Source organism: Salvelinus alpinus, chromosome 2 (genome assembly GCF_045679555.1).
Source record: "Salvelinus alpinus chromosome 2, SLU_Salpinus.1, whole genome shotgun sequence".
NCBI classification, from domain to species: domain Eukaryota; kingdom Metazoa; phylum Chordata; class Actinopteri; order Salmoniformes; family Salmonidae; genus Salvelinus; species Salvelinus alpinus.
Genome location: NC_092087.1, coordinates 48,315,348 through 48,331,645, shown reverse-complemented (window position 1 = coordinate 48,331,645; position 16,298 = coordinate 48,315,348). Strand labels below are relative to the sequence as shown.

Here is a 16,298-nt window from a genome sequence, read left to right as displayed (position 1 = left end):
ACTGTAGGTAAAGATTATGGATTCTAAAAAGACACCAATCCTGAGGGTTTAGAGGTTACACTTTGTTGCTTAGTGTATCTACGTACACACTTTCACATCTCAATATTCACAAATCAAACAGGATACAAAACCAGTGTCCCTTGGTGTAGCATAAGTTAGTTTTATTCATTCCAAGCTGCCCACTGTTGCTAGGACAGTTCATACTTCACCAGGAAGTAGAGCCCAGAGGTTAGGGGTCACTGGCCCTCCCCACAGATGAAAGTGACGGTTCCGTTCAACAAATCCTCCATGCTGACCGCCATCACCTCTGTGCTGGACTGACCGTCCTCTGCGTCTCCCAGGGCAACATACACCTGCTGGGATTGGTCCACAGAGATCACTTGTCCCGCCACGCCAGCGAGGTCCTCCTCGGTCTCAATCACCTGATAGGAGGAATGACATGTCAATCACATTTCACTAACATAGATATACTGTATGAGATAAGAGACTAAATACAGGACAGCCTAGAGCCCAAAACCACCCATCATCCCAACCCCTACTCCCTTTTTGAGTTTGAATAGGTGTAAGCAATATGGTGAAAATTACACTAAGGGCTCTATTCAATTAAGAGTTACAGATTACGCAATATGTAAAGGACATTTCCAATTGAGCTGACATCTGCAGTGTTTACCGTGAATGCAGTCTGCTGAAGCAGGAACATTGCCTTTGAAATTCAATCACGCTGTAAAGCTGAACTTCCACGATGCAGATTGAATAGAGCCCTTGGTCTATCAGTGATGCAGCGGTCTAAGGCACTGCATCTCAGTGCTAGAGGCGTCATTACAGACCCTGATTTGATTCCAGGCTGTATCACAACCGGCCGTGATTGGGAGACCCATAGCGCGGCGCAAAATTGTCCCAGCGTCATCCAGGTTTGGCCGGGGTAGGCCGTCATTGTAAATAAGAATTTGTTCTTAACTGACTTGCCTGGTTAAATAAAGGTTAAATCAAAAAATCAGAGGGCAAGATGGAGCCATTACACATATTCACTGAGTAGGGAAGCGATTGGATAAGGGGTAGGGTGTAGGGGTTGACTTAGGACGCAGCCTTACCATCTGAGAGGTGGAGGCCTGTTCCTGCTCCTCTATCGTCCCTATGTGGCAGGAAAGGAAGTGCTCCTGGAGCTGAAGCTGGGAGGGGCAGACCAGCGGGCAGAGAGAACAGCCGAACGCTGCCCCCTCTTGGCTGAAATGCTCAGTGCTGGCGTGCTCCTGCATCTCAGCCTCGCTGGGGAACAGGCCAGGACAGTACAGGCACTTCACCACTGACGAGTCTGGGTATGGGAGAATACAGGAGGGGAGAGGAGATCAATACACATGTACGTAGAGCAGACACAGACAGAAAAAATTGATTGTTATGTACAGTACCAGTCAAAAGTTTGGACACTCATTCAAGGGTTTTTCTTTATTTTTTTAAAAACTATTTTCTACATTGTAGAATAATAGTGAAGACATCAAAACTATGAAATTACATATGGAATCATCTAGTAACCAAAGAAAGTGTTAAACAAATACATTTACATTTAAGTCATTTAGCAGACGCTCTTATCCAGAGCGACTTACAAATTGGTGCATTCACCTTATGATATCCAGTGGAACAACCACTTTACAATAGTGCATCTAACTCTTTTAAGGGGGGGGGGGGGGTTAGAAGGATTACTTTATCCTATCCTAGGTATTCCTTAAAGAGGTGGGGTTTCAGGTGTCTCCGGAAGGTGGTGATTGACTCCGCTGACCTGGCGTCGTGAGGGAGTTTGTTCCACCATTGGGGTGCCAGAGCAGCGAACAGTTTTGACTGGGCTGAGCGGGAACTGTACTTTCTCAGAGGTAGGGAGGCGAGCAGGCCAGAGGTGGATGAACGCAGTGCCCTTGTTTGGGTGTAGGGCCTGATCAGAGCCTGAAGGTACGGAGGTGCCGTTCCCCTCACAGCTCCGTAGGCAAGCACCATGGTCTTGTAGCGGATGCGAGCTTCAACTGGAAGCCAGTGGAGAGAGCGGAGGAGCGGGGTGACGTGAGAGAACTTGGGAAAGTTGAACACCAGACGGGCTGCGGCGTTCTGGATGAGTTGTAGGGGTTTAATGGCACAGGCAGGGAGCCCAGCCAACAGCGAGTTGCAGTAATCCAGACGGGAGATGACAAGTGCCTGGATTAGGACCTGCGCCGCTTCCTGCGTGAGGCAGGGTCGTACTCTGCGAATGTTGTAGAGCATGAACCTACAGGAACGGGTCACCGCCTTGATGTTAGTTGAGAACGACAGGGTGTTGTCCAGGATCACGCCAAGGTTCTTAGCACTCTGGGAGGAGGACACAATGGAGTTGTCAACCGTGATGACGAGATCATGGAACGGGCAGTCCTTCCCCGGGAGGAAGAGCAGCTCCGTCTTGCCGAGGTTCAGCTTGAGGTGGTGATCCGTCATCCACACTGATATGTCTGCCAGACATGCAGAGATGCGATTCACCACCTGGTTATCAGAGGGGGGAAAGGAGAAGATTAATTGTGTGTCGTCTGCATAGCAATGATAGGAGAGACCATGTGAGGATATGACAGAGCCAAGTGACTTGGTGTATAGCGAGAATAGGAGAGGGCCTAGAACAGAGCCCTGGGGGACACCAGTGGTGAAAGCACGTGGTGCGGAGACAGATTCTCGCCACGCCACCTGGTAGGAGCGACCTGTCAGGTAGGACGCAATCCAAGCGTGGGCCGCGCCGGAGATGCCCAGCTCGGAGAGGGTGGAGAGGAGGATCTGATGGTTCACAGTATCAAAGGCAGCCGATAGGTCTAGAAGGATGAGAGCAGAGGAGAGAGAGTTAGCTTTAGCAGTGCGGAGCGCCTCCGTGACACAGAGAAGAGCAGTCTCAGTTGAATGACTAGTCTTGAAACCTGACTGATTTGGATCAAGAAGGTCATTCTGAGAGAGATAGCAGGAGAGCTGGCCAAGGACGGCACGTTCAAGAGTTTTGGAGAGAAAAGAAAGAAGGGATACTGGTCTGTAGTTGTTGACATCGGAGGGATCGAGTGTAGGTTTTTTCAGAAGGGGTGCAACTCTCGCTCTCTTGAAGACGGAAGGGACGTAGCCAGCGGTCAAGGATGAGTTGATGAGTGAGGTGAGGTAAGGGAGAAGGTCTCCGGAAATGGTCTGGAGAAGAGGGGATAGGGTCAAGCGGGCAGGTTGTTGGGCGGCCGGCCGTCACAAGACGCGAGATTTCATCTGGAGAGAGAGGGGAGAAAGAGGTCAAAGCACAGGGTAGGGCAGTGTGAGCAGAACCAGCGGTGTCGTTTGACTTAGCAAACGAGGATCGGATGTCGTCGACCTTCTTTTCAAAATGGTTGACGAAGTCATCAGCAGAGAGGGAGGAGGATTCAGGAGGGAGGAGAAGGTGGCAAAGAGCTTCCTAGGGTTAGAGGCAGATGCTTGGAATTTAGAGTGGTAGAAATTGGCTTTAGCAGCAGAGACAGAAGAGGAGAATGTAGAGAGGAGGGAGTGAAAGGATGCCAGGTCCGCAGGGAGGCGAGTTTTCCTCCATTTCCGCTCGGCTGCCCGGAGCCCTGTTCTTTCAATCAAAATATATTTTAGATTATTCAAAATAGCCACCCTCTGCCTTGATGACAGCTTTGCATACTCTTGGCATTCTCTCAACCAGCTTAATGAGGTAGACACATGGAATGCTTTTCCAACAGTCTTGAAGGAGTTTCAACATTTGCTGAGCACTTGTTGGCTGCTTTTCCTTCACAATGCGGTCCAACTTGAGGTCGGGTGATTGTGGAGGCCAGGTGCAGCATTCCATCACTCCATGGTCAAATAGCTCTTACACAGCCTGGAGGTGTGTTCTGGGTCATTGTCCTGTTGAAAAACGAATGATAGTCCCACAGATGGGATGGCGTATCGCTGCAGAATGCTGTGGTAGCCATGTTGGTTAAGTGTGCCTTGAATTCTAAATAAATCACTGACAGTGTCACCAGCAAAGCACCCCCACACCATCACACTTTCTCCTCCATGCTTCACGGTGGGAACTACAAATGTAGATCATCCGTTCACCTACTCTGCGTTTCACAAAGACACGGCGGTTGGAACCAAAAATCTAAAATTTGGACTCGTCAGACCAAAGGACAGATTTCCACCGATCTAATGTCCATTGTTTGTGTTTCTTGGCCCGAGCAAGTCTCTTCTTCTTATTGGTGTCCTTTAGTAGTGGATTCTTTGCAGCAATTTGACCATGAAGGCCTGATTCACGCAGTCTCCTCTGAACAGTTGATGTTGAATTTAATTTATTTTGGGCAACAGACTAATACAACAAAATGCACAATGTGGACCCAGAGGATATCACTTGAAAGTATTCATTAAAATGCTTGTTTCCAAAGTGGTCCTCGATGGTAAAAACAATAACACATAATGATTAAAAGACAAGACAAAATTACAAACAACCATGAATACATTCATTTATATTGACAACCTAAAAAGTGGCACTATTCACTGCCCTTCTCCCTAACCTTAAAAATCAACGATATTCATTTCACATTAAAACAATCAATTAATTGCACATAAAACCGATCATTCAAATAAATACACCTGACCAGCAGTAGGGGGCACAAGTGGCAGTGGAGTGGTTTCCCATACTTAGACAACCTTGTCCAAATGAAAACCTTTGACTGTTTATTTGCTTGATCTCCATGGGAAGGCTATTCCATAGACAAATGACTGTATGGAAAAATGTGCTCCTCACAGTGCTGTTTACTCTTGGAATTTTACAAGACAACACTAACTCTGGTATTGTGACCGTGTTGGTTATAGACCATATCAATGTGGTTTTTCATGTAACTTGGGGCACGATCATTTAAGATGTCAAACATATGATTAAGTTTAAATTGGTCCACTCTGGACTCCAAAGGCAACAAGCCCACCTCCCAGAACTCCTGTACCCCTATGTGGGTCCTAGGGGGGACATTCAGCATATACCTGCTAACGTTATTTTGCATGACCTGCATTTTCAGCTTTTTTGATAGCCCACTATACCAAGCAGAGCAGGCATAATCAAAATGACATTGAATCAAGGTTGAGACAAGCAGTTTCTTAACTTTAATGTTAAAATATCTAGTGTTACGATATAGAAATGTCAAATTGTTTGCCATTTTAGAAAGAATTTTAGCAGCAATCAGGTCTCCAGAAAGGGATTGATCTAGGGACACACCAAGATAAGATACACTTGTTTTAGATTCAATCTCCTTGACTGCACAGTTTACCGTTATCTTGTCAGCCCTAAGCAATCTAAGTTTTGTTCCAAACAAAATTGATTAAGTTTTTCCCAAATATAGTGACAATTTGTTGTCAGACAACCAATCTCTAACAAAATGCAATTCCTTACTCAGGGCCTCCTCTGTGTAAACTGTATCCTTCCCTGATACCAGTATGGCTGAATCATCAGCATAAAGCAAGAGTTTGCACTTTACTGTATCTGGCACATCATTAACATATATAAAAAAATAAGAGAGGCCCTAAAATAGATCCCTGCGGTACTCCACAGGATATTTCTTTGGCCTCTGACAGAACATCACCAACATGACATACTTGAGTTCTGTTGGTCAGATAAGACCTAAACCAATTCACTGCTACATAATTTAGACCCATGCATTTGAGTTTCATCAGGAGAATATCATGGTCCACAGTGTCAAAAGCTTTCTGCAAGTCTAACATGACCATACCTGTATAGCTCCCCTTCTCACTTTCCTGCTTAATGTGGTCAAAAAGGTGGATACGACAAGTATCAGTGGAATGAGCTGTTCTAAAGCCAGATTGTAGTTCATAAAGAAGTTTGTGAAGGTATCCCATAAAGAAGGTATCCCTCAAGTTGTTTAAAAACAAAATATCTCAACAACGTTGGATAAGGTGCTGAGGATTGACACAGGCCTGTAGTTTCCTACATTTGTTTTACTGCTCTTCTTGTGGAGTGGAACCACCTGGGCTGTTTTGAGATCCTTGGGAAATGTACCACTACTAATAGAAAGGTTTACAATATGTGTTATTATTTTAGCAGTGACACAAGCAATATCCTTTATGAATCTTGCAGGAAGGTTATCCAGCCCAGTTGCTTTGATTGTGCTCATTAAGCATAGTAGATTGGAAAGGTAACTTTGGGTCTTTCTTTCCTGTGGTGGTCCTCACGAGAGCCAGTTTCGTCATAGCGCTTGATGGTTTTTGTGACTGCACTAGAATATTTTCCGTATTGACTTACCTTCATGTCTTAAAGTAATGATGGACTGTTGTTTCTCTTTGCTTATTTGAGTTGTTCTTGCCATAAAATGGACTTGGTCTCTTATGAAATAGAGCTATCTTCTGTATACTAAACCTACCTTGTCACAACACAACTGACTGGCTCAAACGCATTAAGCAGGAAAGAAATTCCACGAATTAACAAGGCACACCTGTTAATTAAAATGCAATCGAGGTGACTACCTCATGAAGCTGGTTGAGAGAATGCCAAGAGTGTGCAAAGCTGTCATCAAGGCAAAGGATGGCTACTTTGAAGAATCTCAAATATGTTTTGATTTGTTTAACTGTTTTGGTTACTACATGATTCTATAGGTGTTATTTCATAGTTTTGATGACTAAACTATTATTCGACAATGTAGAAAATAGTACAAATAAAGAGAAACCCTGGAATGAGTAGGTGTGTCCAAACTTTTGACCGGTACTGTACATTAGGAGTGCTATGGTATGTAGAAATATAACATTATCGCAGCTCTTACCTGATTGCAGGTCCGGATTCCCCACCAGCAGCCCGTCAGAATCAAACATGCCTTTAGGAGACACAAAATAAAACTATATTATTTAAAATGAAAACAAGAATTGTATTCCTTACAACAGGGATGCACAACACTAATCTGAGAATAACAAAAATTAAGACATTTTGTGATTACGGCAACCCAAGCAAAGGGGGGAGGGGGGTGACAGGACAGGCCTGGAAGCCAGGGCATTTTTTGGGTCTCTCCCTGGCCATCCTCACCTGTGTGCTCTGTCTTCTGGTGCTTAGCCAGGCTACTGGCACTGTGGAGGAACTTGCAGCACACGCTGCACTGCAGCAGAGACTTGAGCTGCCGGTGGGTCTGACCTGCAAACACTTCCGGGTGGTTGGTACGGTTATGATACCACAGTCCCGACATTTGCTGTGGACGGAGAGATATGGTAAGTAATATACACTGAGTGTACAAAACATTAACAACTTCCTAACATTGAGTTGCACCCCCCCACACTTTTGCCCTCAGAAAAGCCTCAATTCGTCAGGGCATGGACTCTACAAGGTGTCGAAAGACTCCAATGCTTCCCACAGTTGTGTCAAGTTGGCTGGATGTCCTTTGGGTGGTGGACCATTCTTGATACACACGGGAAACTGTTGAGTGTGAAAAACCCAGTAGCGTTGCAGTTCTTGATGCAAACCGGTGCACCCGGCACCTACTACCATACCCTGTTCAAAGGCACTTAAATCTTTTGTCTTGCCCATTCACCCTTTAAATGGCACACATACACAACCCATGTCTCAATTGTCACAATGCTTAAAAATCCTTCTTTAACCTGTCTCCTCCCCTTCATCTACACTGATTGAAGTGGATTTAACAAGTGACATCAATAAGGGAACATGGCTTTCACCTGGTCAGTCTGTCATGGAAAGAGCAGGTGTTCCTAATGTCTTGTACACTCAGTGAATAATTTAATATGCGCCATTTAGCAGACGCTTTTATCTAAAGCGACTTACAGCGCGCATATATTTTACGCATGGGTGGTCCTGGGAATCGAACCCACTATCCTGGCGTTGCAAGCGCCATGCCCCACCAACTCATCCTTCAATAGTAAAGGCTGAATATAAAGGTGTGTACGCTATAGGCCTATTAGTCTTTCAGAGCGATCAAGTTCAAAGAAATGTTTAACCCCGTTATCATAGACCAGAAACTCCCTTCAAGTCAAGGATAGCAGTTTTACAGGGATACTCTCTCTCTCACCTGGTAGGACTTCTGGCAGAGCTTGCAGCTGAATGGTTTGCCCCCAGCGTGGACGGCTATGTGTTTCTCCAGCAGGGTGGGGTTGGTAAACATCTTGTTGCACTCAGGACACCGGTGGTACTCCTTAGGGTGGCACTCCTGGATGTGCTTCCTGTGGTCCTCCAGCGTGGAGAAACTGAGACGACACTTCTGACAGTCATGAGGCTCAGAGATGTCTGGAGAGGGGCGGAGGAGTGAAGGAAATGGAAAGAGGGAGAGAGAGGGAGGGAGAGCGAGAAGGGTGAAAGCGAGGCGAGATTGAGAGACATTTCTAAAATGTCCTCGGTGTCTACTCACTTTGAAATATATATATATTTTAGGAGCATAAACAGGAGTATCATACTCACTGTGAGAGGTCTGTAGGTGAGCAGAGAGCCCGTTGGCCTGGCTGAAGCCTTTGCCACACTCCCTGCATACATAGGGCTTGTCTCCGGTGTGTGTGCGCACGTGACGCGTCAGCTCAATGGACTGGGCAAACAGAGCCTCGCAGTACTGACATGAATACATTTTACCTAAAAACAAACCCCACAAACACGTGTATTTTGTTTTTTGGAGAATTGGCATTGTTTTGTGACTCCTGAGATGTGAGATCTGTTACAGCTCTTCAATCTGGTGCTAGTGTGTGACTTTCAGTGTGTGTGTGTGTGTGTGTGTGTGTGTGTGTGTGTGTGTGTGTGTGTGTGTGTGTGTGTGTGTGTGTGTCCTACCCTCGGAGTGTTTCTTCTTGGTGTGGTAGGCCAGAGCGGCAGCCACACTAAAGCTCATGTCACAGTTTTTGCAGTGGTAAGGCTTCTCTCCAGTGTGCAGTCGCATGTGGTTCTTCAGAGACGAGTTGGCCCCAAACTTGGCCCCGCACTCCTCACACGCAAACGGCTTCTCCTCAAAGTGCTCTGTGCGCTTGTGGTACAGCATACCTGTCGCAATACAAACACAGTCAATGAAACTGGATACACATAACACACCAGGTGCTCCTGCAGAATGGTTAAGACCTGGTAGGCCTGCTATACATTAGTAGTGGGTAAGATAGTGAGCTCCTTCCCTTTCAATGCAAAGTATTTTGCTACGCAGAACCTCTACACTAACACAATCCGTTCCCAGCCCTGATCGGGCAAACTCACCTGAGGGGTGAGCGAAGGTCCTGCCACACATATCACAGGACACCTTCGGCCGTTTCTTCTTGGCAGCTTTGGACTCTGGGTGGGCCTTGTTGCGGTGGAGCTGTAGTGCCCGGGATGTGGGCAGCTCCTCTGGGCACTCAGGGCACTGCAGCCTAGCTTCCTTGGACATGGTGCAGCGCTTGGTGTGGGCCACCATACGACACTTAAAACCAAAAGCCTTACTGCACCAGCGACACAAGTACGGCCGAGAGGGGGAGGAGCGCTTAGCCCTGGATCGAGTCTTCCTCTCCCCTTCTCCTTCTTTCTCACCGTCCTCTTCAATCTCCTCTTCTTCTTCTTCCTCCTCCTCCTCCTCCTCGGCGGTGTCTGCGTCTGCAGTAGTGGGCGACTGGGGCTGCTCCTCTGGCTCTTCAGCCTCGGAGCCTGGGGATCGATGCAACAAATCATTGAGTAGGCTAATTGATTGACCATTTGATAATGAATCGGTTGCCTGAGAAGGTGTTTAAATGAAGTCCAAAACAACAGAAGAGCGATGGATGGATCCCACTCACACACTGTAGTCAACTCAATTGTTGTTGTGCTGCCAAACATGTTGGCTAAAGCTTGAAACCATGCTGTTGTCCTTATTTCCCCTACTCTGTACCTGTAGCTCCCTGACTGGTGTCCTCTCCTTGCTGAGTGTGCTCATGCAGCTGGGTTGCCAGATTGGGGTGAAACTCCTTGAGCAGGCCCATCAGGGTGAGTAGTGTCTGGGCTGAGAGACTCCTCTGCTCCTTCACTCTGCTCTGGAGCCTCTGAAACACAGCAGGACCCCCCGGATCCCCCTCACTGCAGGACAGTATCACCTGAGATAAGTAAGGGTCAATACATGAGAGAATAATTCTGTAAACGTCGTAGAGGAAGACTTGTTCACCGTTTTAAGGAATGGAGTGTTGCATTGAATTGTGCATTCTGTCATAGCAGAGACCACCCACTGGGCACAAACTGGTTGAATCAACGTTGTTGCAACGTAGTTTGTCCACGTATTGTGCCGTGGAATCTACGTGGAAAATACATTGGATATGAAAATAGTCATGAACATAAACTGTTATTTTAAAGGTTAAATTTCATGGTAACCAAATTTCAACATATACAAACCTTGTAAAAAATATGTTGAATTTGTACCTTTAAACCAACGTCAGATCTTCAACGTTATATCCACTATCAGAAGAAAAAAACAGGCTGGGCAGCACCTCCTACTGGAGTTTGGATTTTTCTACTGCTACTCTTTGGTCTCCCATCCAGGGTTTTAACAAAGCCCTGGTGGTGATAACACATTAATCTGTTGTATAAATAAACAAAATATCTGGCATTGTATTCCCATTTGAACTTTTCTGTGCTTTTAAATGGTTGAAAGCACAGTGATAGACATTTGGGATTTGGTTGTGCTTTTAGATGGTTGAAAGCATAGTGATAACACATTGGAAATTCAACTGACTTTTGGCTGTCTTTTTGAGTGTTTAATATAGCTGTAATCTCATTAATCAACCTCTCGACCAAATATTACCCAATTATCCACATTGAAATGATGTAGTGCGCCCAGTGGGCACTGTCTTCCATCCAAAGTCTCACCTGTCTCTCCTCAGTGGAGATGCCGTCCCAGGTCTGCAGTGCTCTGAGCCACTGCCGCACATCCACCACCTCTGTATCCATTTTGACTCCTCCCTGGGACAGGGGGTCCACGTCAGCTGCAACCAGGAAATACAATCTTAGTTGACATGTCACCTGACTCACAGAAGCATCATAACAGAATTAATCAAAATAAATCAGGACATAACAGTAACAAAACATCGCAATGAGCCCATTTGAATTCAAACCCACCTGTGCTCTCTGGAAGTTGAAGGCGAGCTCTTTTAGATGGTGGCCCATCCTTCTCTTTCCTCTCCTCTTTCACATTCACTGGCTCGCTCCGTGTGGCTGCTGTGGTCACTTCACTCTCCAAACCTGCCTCTTCCACCTTTCCCTTCCCCTGGGCTCCAGAGGGGCCAATCTTCATACCATCCTCTCCCATGCTAGGGACAGCTGTCTCTGGGGAAGCTGTGTGCTCGGCCTCCTGGCTCTGGAGCTGTGGTTGGGTGGTGGTGGCGGGTGGTGGGGTAGGTGAGGCTGGTTGTGTAGTGTGTGTGGCGGTAGTCGACTGATTCATCAGGTTGGTGAGGATGTTCTTGCAGCCCACAGCTACGTCAAACATCTGCAGGCTGTCTGCGGCGGCAATGATGCGGGTGAAGTTGTGTTTCCCTGGGGGCAGCTTTCCGGTGTACACCATGTCCAGCAGGCAGGAGAACTCCTGGGACGACACCACAACCGTGTCGATGGAGATGCTGTCTGAGCCCTCCAGCAGAGACCTGAGACAGAACAGAGGGAAGTTGTGGGTGCATGTAGGCTACGCATTGTTTATAAATTACAATGTGTGTACTGTAGGCTAGGAACTTTTCATAAATGAGGACAGTGCCATTTAATTGGACAGTATAAGCGACAAAGCTGCTTGATTGAAATGAATGATTAATTGATCAACCTAAAGAGCAGACTGGAGGCAGCCAGCACCAGTTTGTGGGCGCGATGGGGTGTGTCCCCCACCAGAATAGAGCAGTCACAGAACTGACTCTCCTTCCTCAGGGCGCGGAGCTGCTGCATCAGCTGCCTGCTGTAGTTGGGCAGCTCCATCACAATCAGTCTACCTGCACAGGTATGGGAAATGAGGAAACATGGTAATGGCGACTGGCAATCTTGGTTACATTTTAGTCATTTAGAGAGGTGAAATATATTTTTTTACCCATGTTTTATGAAACAACCACACAGTATGATTATTGCAAATAAAGCCTTAAGAAATAACATTCACGCTGTACTGGTCATCACACTGGTGTGTGTGTGGCAGGGAGGGATGGGGAGTCTGTTCTTGTTTTTAAATCCATGTTGCAGAAGGCACATGAAATTATGCATCAAATCATCATGCTTATGTTGGAATTTATTTGATGTGTAGAGGAAAACACTAAGCAGTGTTGTGATGTAATCAATAAAAAATTATGTACATTATGTTATGCAACGAGGGAGATGGCAAATGACCTTGCTAGCTGGATAGCCTATAACCTATAATAGGTAACGTAACTAGATAAAGTTACCTACTCGTTCAGAGTAATCTGATGTGACAATATTGCAGACACACAGAAAAGTAACTAACTAACTTTAGCTCACCAACATTTGTTTTTTACTCTGATGTAGACCATGCTACAACCCGAAACTAGCACTGCTAGCATCACAAGCTAGCTTTGAGGACAGTGGAATTAGGTCACGAAATGTCAGAAGGAAACGATAAGCAACTACTAAATAAACTGACCAGAACACAAACGAAAACAACTCCTCGTTCTCTTTACCTTGACTGTTATTCAAATAATCCGGCTCTTTATTTAAACTCCGTCGATGAACAAACTAAACAGCGCAATAAAGCTTCGGTATTTTGAAATGGCGATTGCTCGCAAGTACGTATAGAGAAAATAGGAGATAGGAATCCCATTGGGCAATGAATGGAACGTATAATGCCTCACACAGCAGACTATCGACCAATCGAGTTCACGTTGTCATGCTGCGTCACGCAATCCCGTCTCCAAGTCAGGGTATGAGTCGAGAAACCTGCATATTTTCCTCGAAAGTATGTAATGTCGATTACAAAGCTTTACGATATTACAGAGATAAGTTAATATCACATCTTGGAAAATATTTGTCATGTTGTACTTCTTGTCGACGAAATTCATGCTTATGTTGGATTTTTGAGCTAGCGCCCAATTGACTCCCATACACTCCTTGAAGGAGAGCTCCCCTTGTCCCAGCATCGCCCAGAACACATCGCGCAGTCCATTAACGACGCATGGGAACACACAATCTGCGTCAATACGATTCCAATGCCGTTTCTTATCTACTCAAAAGCATCTATGGTATGGGTAACTGCATATGTGGAGTGTCTGAAAGTGGGCATGTCAACATAAGTAGGAGGCTCAACAGCGCTCTAATTATTTTTATTTAACCAGGCAAGTCAGTTAAGAACAAATTCTCATTTACAAAGACGGGTTACACTGTCCAAACCCAGACGACGCTTGGCCAATTGTGCGCCACCCTATGGGACTCCTAATCACCCCTCTACGGAAAGATGTGATACAACCTAGATTCGAACCATGGTGTCTATAGTGACACCTCTAGCACTGAAATGCAGTGCCTTAGACCGCTTCGCCCCTGGGGACCTCTTGGTTAGACGGTTTTGATTGAGTGTGCTATTCTGTCGTTTCTTAACCTCGTAATGTCGATGTCTGCTTCCTTCCTCTTGGCAATCTAATTAGAATACAAAAATCCGTCCATTTAAAATAGAGTTGGTTTTTTGCATTGAATGCGTCTCAATCCACCACATCCGTCTACGTAACAATTACGCAGCTGCGCTGAAAGGTGACAGAGCTAGAGCGGTGTTTGTCAGACCATGAGACACCCCAAAAATCGGTCTTCTCACAAAATCGACTGTAGCGTTGGCCTACAAACTATAATGACCCCTCTACAGAAAGATTGGTCAACTGTGGGAAGCATTGGAGTCCACATGGGCCACCATCCCTGTGGAACACATTCGACACCTTGTTGAGTCCATGACCCGACAAATTGAGGCTGTTCTGAGAACAAAGGGGGGTGCCACTCAATATTAGGAAGGTGTTTCTTCATCTGTGATTTGATGTGTTATGTATGATAGGGACACCTGCAATGTTTGTTGTTGAATGTACTTTGTATTGTTACTGTATGCAGCAGTTGTGTCCAAGACAAATTTCCACTTAGGGACAATAAAGTAAATCTTGAATTACCTTTGGAAACACAATGGTCGGTCCTGAATGATAGGCCTACATGTTATTCTGATACATAGCCTATTCATCTTGGCATCTGTTTGTACATAATATGTTTATACTGTATGTTCACCTGCCCGGGGACTGCAGATTTACATTTGCTGTCATCCAAATCTGGTGCAATGGATCACTTCTCATATTCTGAGACTTATATTGTTGTACATTGCCCCTGCCATATATAATAGTATATATATATGTATAGTAATACATATATACATATTGCCTATTCCGCTCAAGCTAAACAATCCTGAAACACAGATTTGACATGCAATGCAAGTACTAATAGATGGACTCTCAAAATCACACAAACGTTTAGCCTGGGCTGATTGTTTCCCATGTGAACAGCATCCACACTTATCACGCAGGGGAAAAAATTAAAGACCTGAAGGACATTTTCAAAAAGGCCATTGATGTGTATGTTATGTTTGGGTCCACAAATGGGAAAACATTCCCTCTAAACATGAAGGATATTAAAGAAGAGAACAGTAACTAAAATCTGGGTTTATAATTGCAATTGAACTTTGCCATGGTTTGCTGAGCTAGATGCAGGTAACATTAGCCTATAGCCCCTGAAAGGACAACATCTCATTTCAGGGAAAAGTCCACAATGAAACTGACATTGAATGTGGAAAATGATACATTTGCTATAGAGCTGTGACCATGATCCCAATTGAGAACTTCCAACTTAATTAACTAAATATGACCATTAATAATTGCATAATAACAAATAAGGCTACAACAACAAACTGAGTAATATGCTATTTATTAAACCCATTTGCCAGCTCCAGGTTGGCTACACAAGTGGCACAAATTGACTTGCAATGACTCCAGTGATATCGTCATTTCAATATATTTATTGTATCAAATGGTAGGCTACAGTAACCTGCTATGGCATACAAATGAATAGCCTACTTGATTGCCAACAGATGCAAATGTAGCCTATCATTCTCCACATTTAATGTAATTTGAATCAGCTTTTTATACACTTCTGTTGACACACCCACTTCCAGACACACTGCTCGACCAACAAACTGCGCATTCTCCAAAAGGCATTTCGTTAAATCATTACATTAAAAAGACACAGATCTGGGATCAGTTTACCCTCTTTGGCAACAAATACTTCAAGATCAGTGCTTAGGGAGAACTCAACTGTGCTCAATGTTTATTCACTTATGAGAAATTTAAATTAGAGTGAAATAATTTTCTTCAATTGCAAAAATAAATTATGCAAATAGTAGTACTAAAACTACAAACACCAACGATCGCCTCTTGTAGTTGCAGTACAATACATCCAGACTTGGTTTACTGTGTATATTAGAGAATGAATTACAAAATGTGAGTATATACTTACTTAATCCAATATCAGTGGTCAGAGGGGCGGTTTCCAGGACAAAGGATTAGGCTTAATCTGTGTCGGGGAAACCGCCCATTGTATTTTCCTACAGTGCACAAACAAGTCCAAAACAATGTGTGAGAATCTGTACATTCAAATTAGAAGAAAACAACTTTATTGCCCATATGAAATAGAGAAAAGAACAGCTCACACCAAGGCCTGCATCTGTTTCTGACTGCAGCACAATCTAATCTAAATTTCCTATGTTTTTTTTTAACTCATTTAAGAAATATACATATTTTCTTCTCCTAAATGTCACAAGGGAGTATTTTGTTAACTTTGTTGAGGTTGTTCAACCACCAAACAGTTACAATTTTCAATATTTAACATTTGCATTCTTTAAATATGTATTATGCATTCTTTAAATATGACCACAAGCTTCCATTGAACAAAAAAATTTCTCTTGTAAAATTCAAGGAAAATTTTGTCCTACAATCGAAATAAAATGGGCACCTTCTACGACTGGGCCTATCCTCTCAGAAGCCTACGGAAGCAGACAGAAGAGAGAAGTTTGGGCTCCATATTGGAAGATGCCACTCAACTAATGACCCGTTTCTACTCACAGTCCGGGCAAAGAGAGCGTGACCACAAAGTCCCAGAGAATGCATAAACGTCTTTAAATATTAAAAGCCAGCCGCTACTATTGTGATAAAGAAAGGGTTTGCAACATAGTCACAGTTTAAAAAAGAAAAAAATTAAAGCACTTTTTCCTCAATTCATGGACACTATTTCAAGCATTTTATTCTTGCTGTCCAGCTTCAGTCCGCTTCGAGGGCAGCGACTTGTGTTCTCTTCAGTGGCCAAGAAGCCC

The 16,298-nt window shown here is 44.6% G+C and overlaps 2 protein-coding genes across 5 annotated transcripts in view; both read right to left on the bottom strand.

Moving 5' to 3' along the window:
- Positions 1 to 131: 131 nt before the first annotated feature.
- On the bottom strand, positions 132 to 12,732 carry zbtb40 (zinc finger and BTB domain containing 40). 2 transcript variants are annotated; one of them, XM_071382630.1, is made up of 13 exons: positions 12,595 to 12,732; positions 11,739 to 11,901; positions 11,045 to 11,568; positions 10,796 to 10,911; positions 9,828 to 10,029; positions 9,185 to 9,607; positions 8,774 to 8,980; positions 8,414 to 8,578; positions 8,028 to 8,242; positions 7,037 to 7,196; positions 6,780 to 6,830; positions 1,092 to 1,312; positions 132 to 422 (listed from the first exon to the last, which is right to left on the bottom strand). In XM_071382630.1, the coding sequence occupies exons 2-13, from the start codon at positions 11,885 to 11,887 to the stop codon at positions 237 to 239; spliced, it is 2,619 nt and encodes an 872-aa protein (XP_071238731.1). In that variant the 5' UTR covers positions 11,888 to 11,901; positions 12,595 to 12,732; the 3' UTR covers positions 132 to 236. The 2 variants fall into 2 exon arrangements, 1 of the variants encoding a protein (XP_071238731.1); XR_011672629.1 differs by lacking the exons at positions 10,796 to 10,911; positions 11,045 to 11,568; positions 11,739 to 11,901; positions 12,595 to 12,732 and adding exons at positions 1,775 to 2,816; positions 3,022 to 3,246; positions 10,349 to 10,789.
- A 2,108-nt stretch (positions 12,733 to 14,840) lies between these two features.
- usp48 (ubiquitin specific peptidase 48) overlaps positions 14,841 to 16,298 on the bottom strand; it is a 24,474-nt gene continuing 23,016 nt past the window's right edge. For all 3 annotated transcript variants that reach the window (XM_071382643.1, XM_071382658.1, XM_071382650.1), the window contains one exon: positions 14,841 to 16,298. This exon is cut by the window's right edge and continues 5 nt beyond it. In XM_071382643.1, the coding sequence (XP_071238744.1) occupies positions 16,281 to 16,298 (18 nt within the window). In that variant the 3' untranslated portion in view covers positions 14,841 to 16,280.

Bases quoted from the DNA above. Each gene is read 5' to 3' on its own strand.
- zbtb40 (XM_071382630.1), bottom strand. From the start codon at position 11,887: ATGGAGCTGCCCAACTACAGCAGGCAGCTGATGCAGCAGCTCCGCGCC. The intron at 11,569-11,738 runs GTTGATCAATTA...GTTCTGTCTCAG, and splicing joins GCCTCCAGTCTGCTCTTTAG to GTCTCTGCTGGAGGGCTCAG. The intron at 8,981-9,184 runs GTGAGTTTGCCC...GTATTGCGACAG, and splicing joins GACCTTCGCTCACCCCTCAG to GTATGCTGTACCACAAGCGC.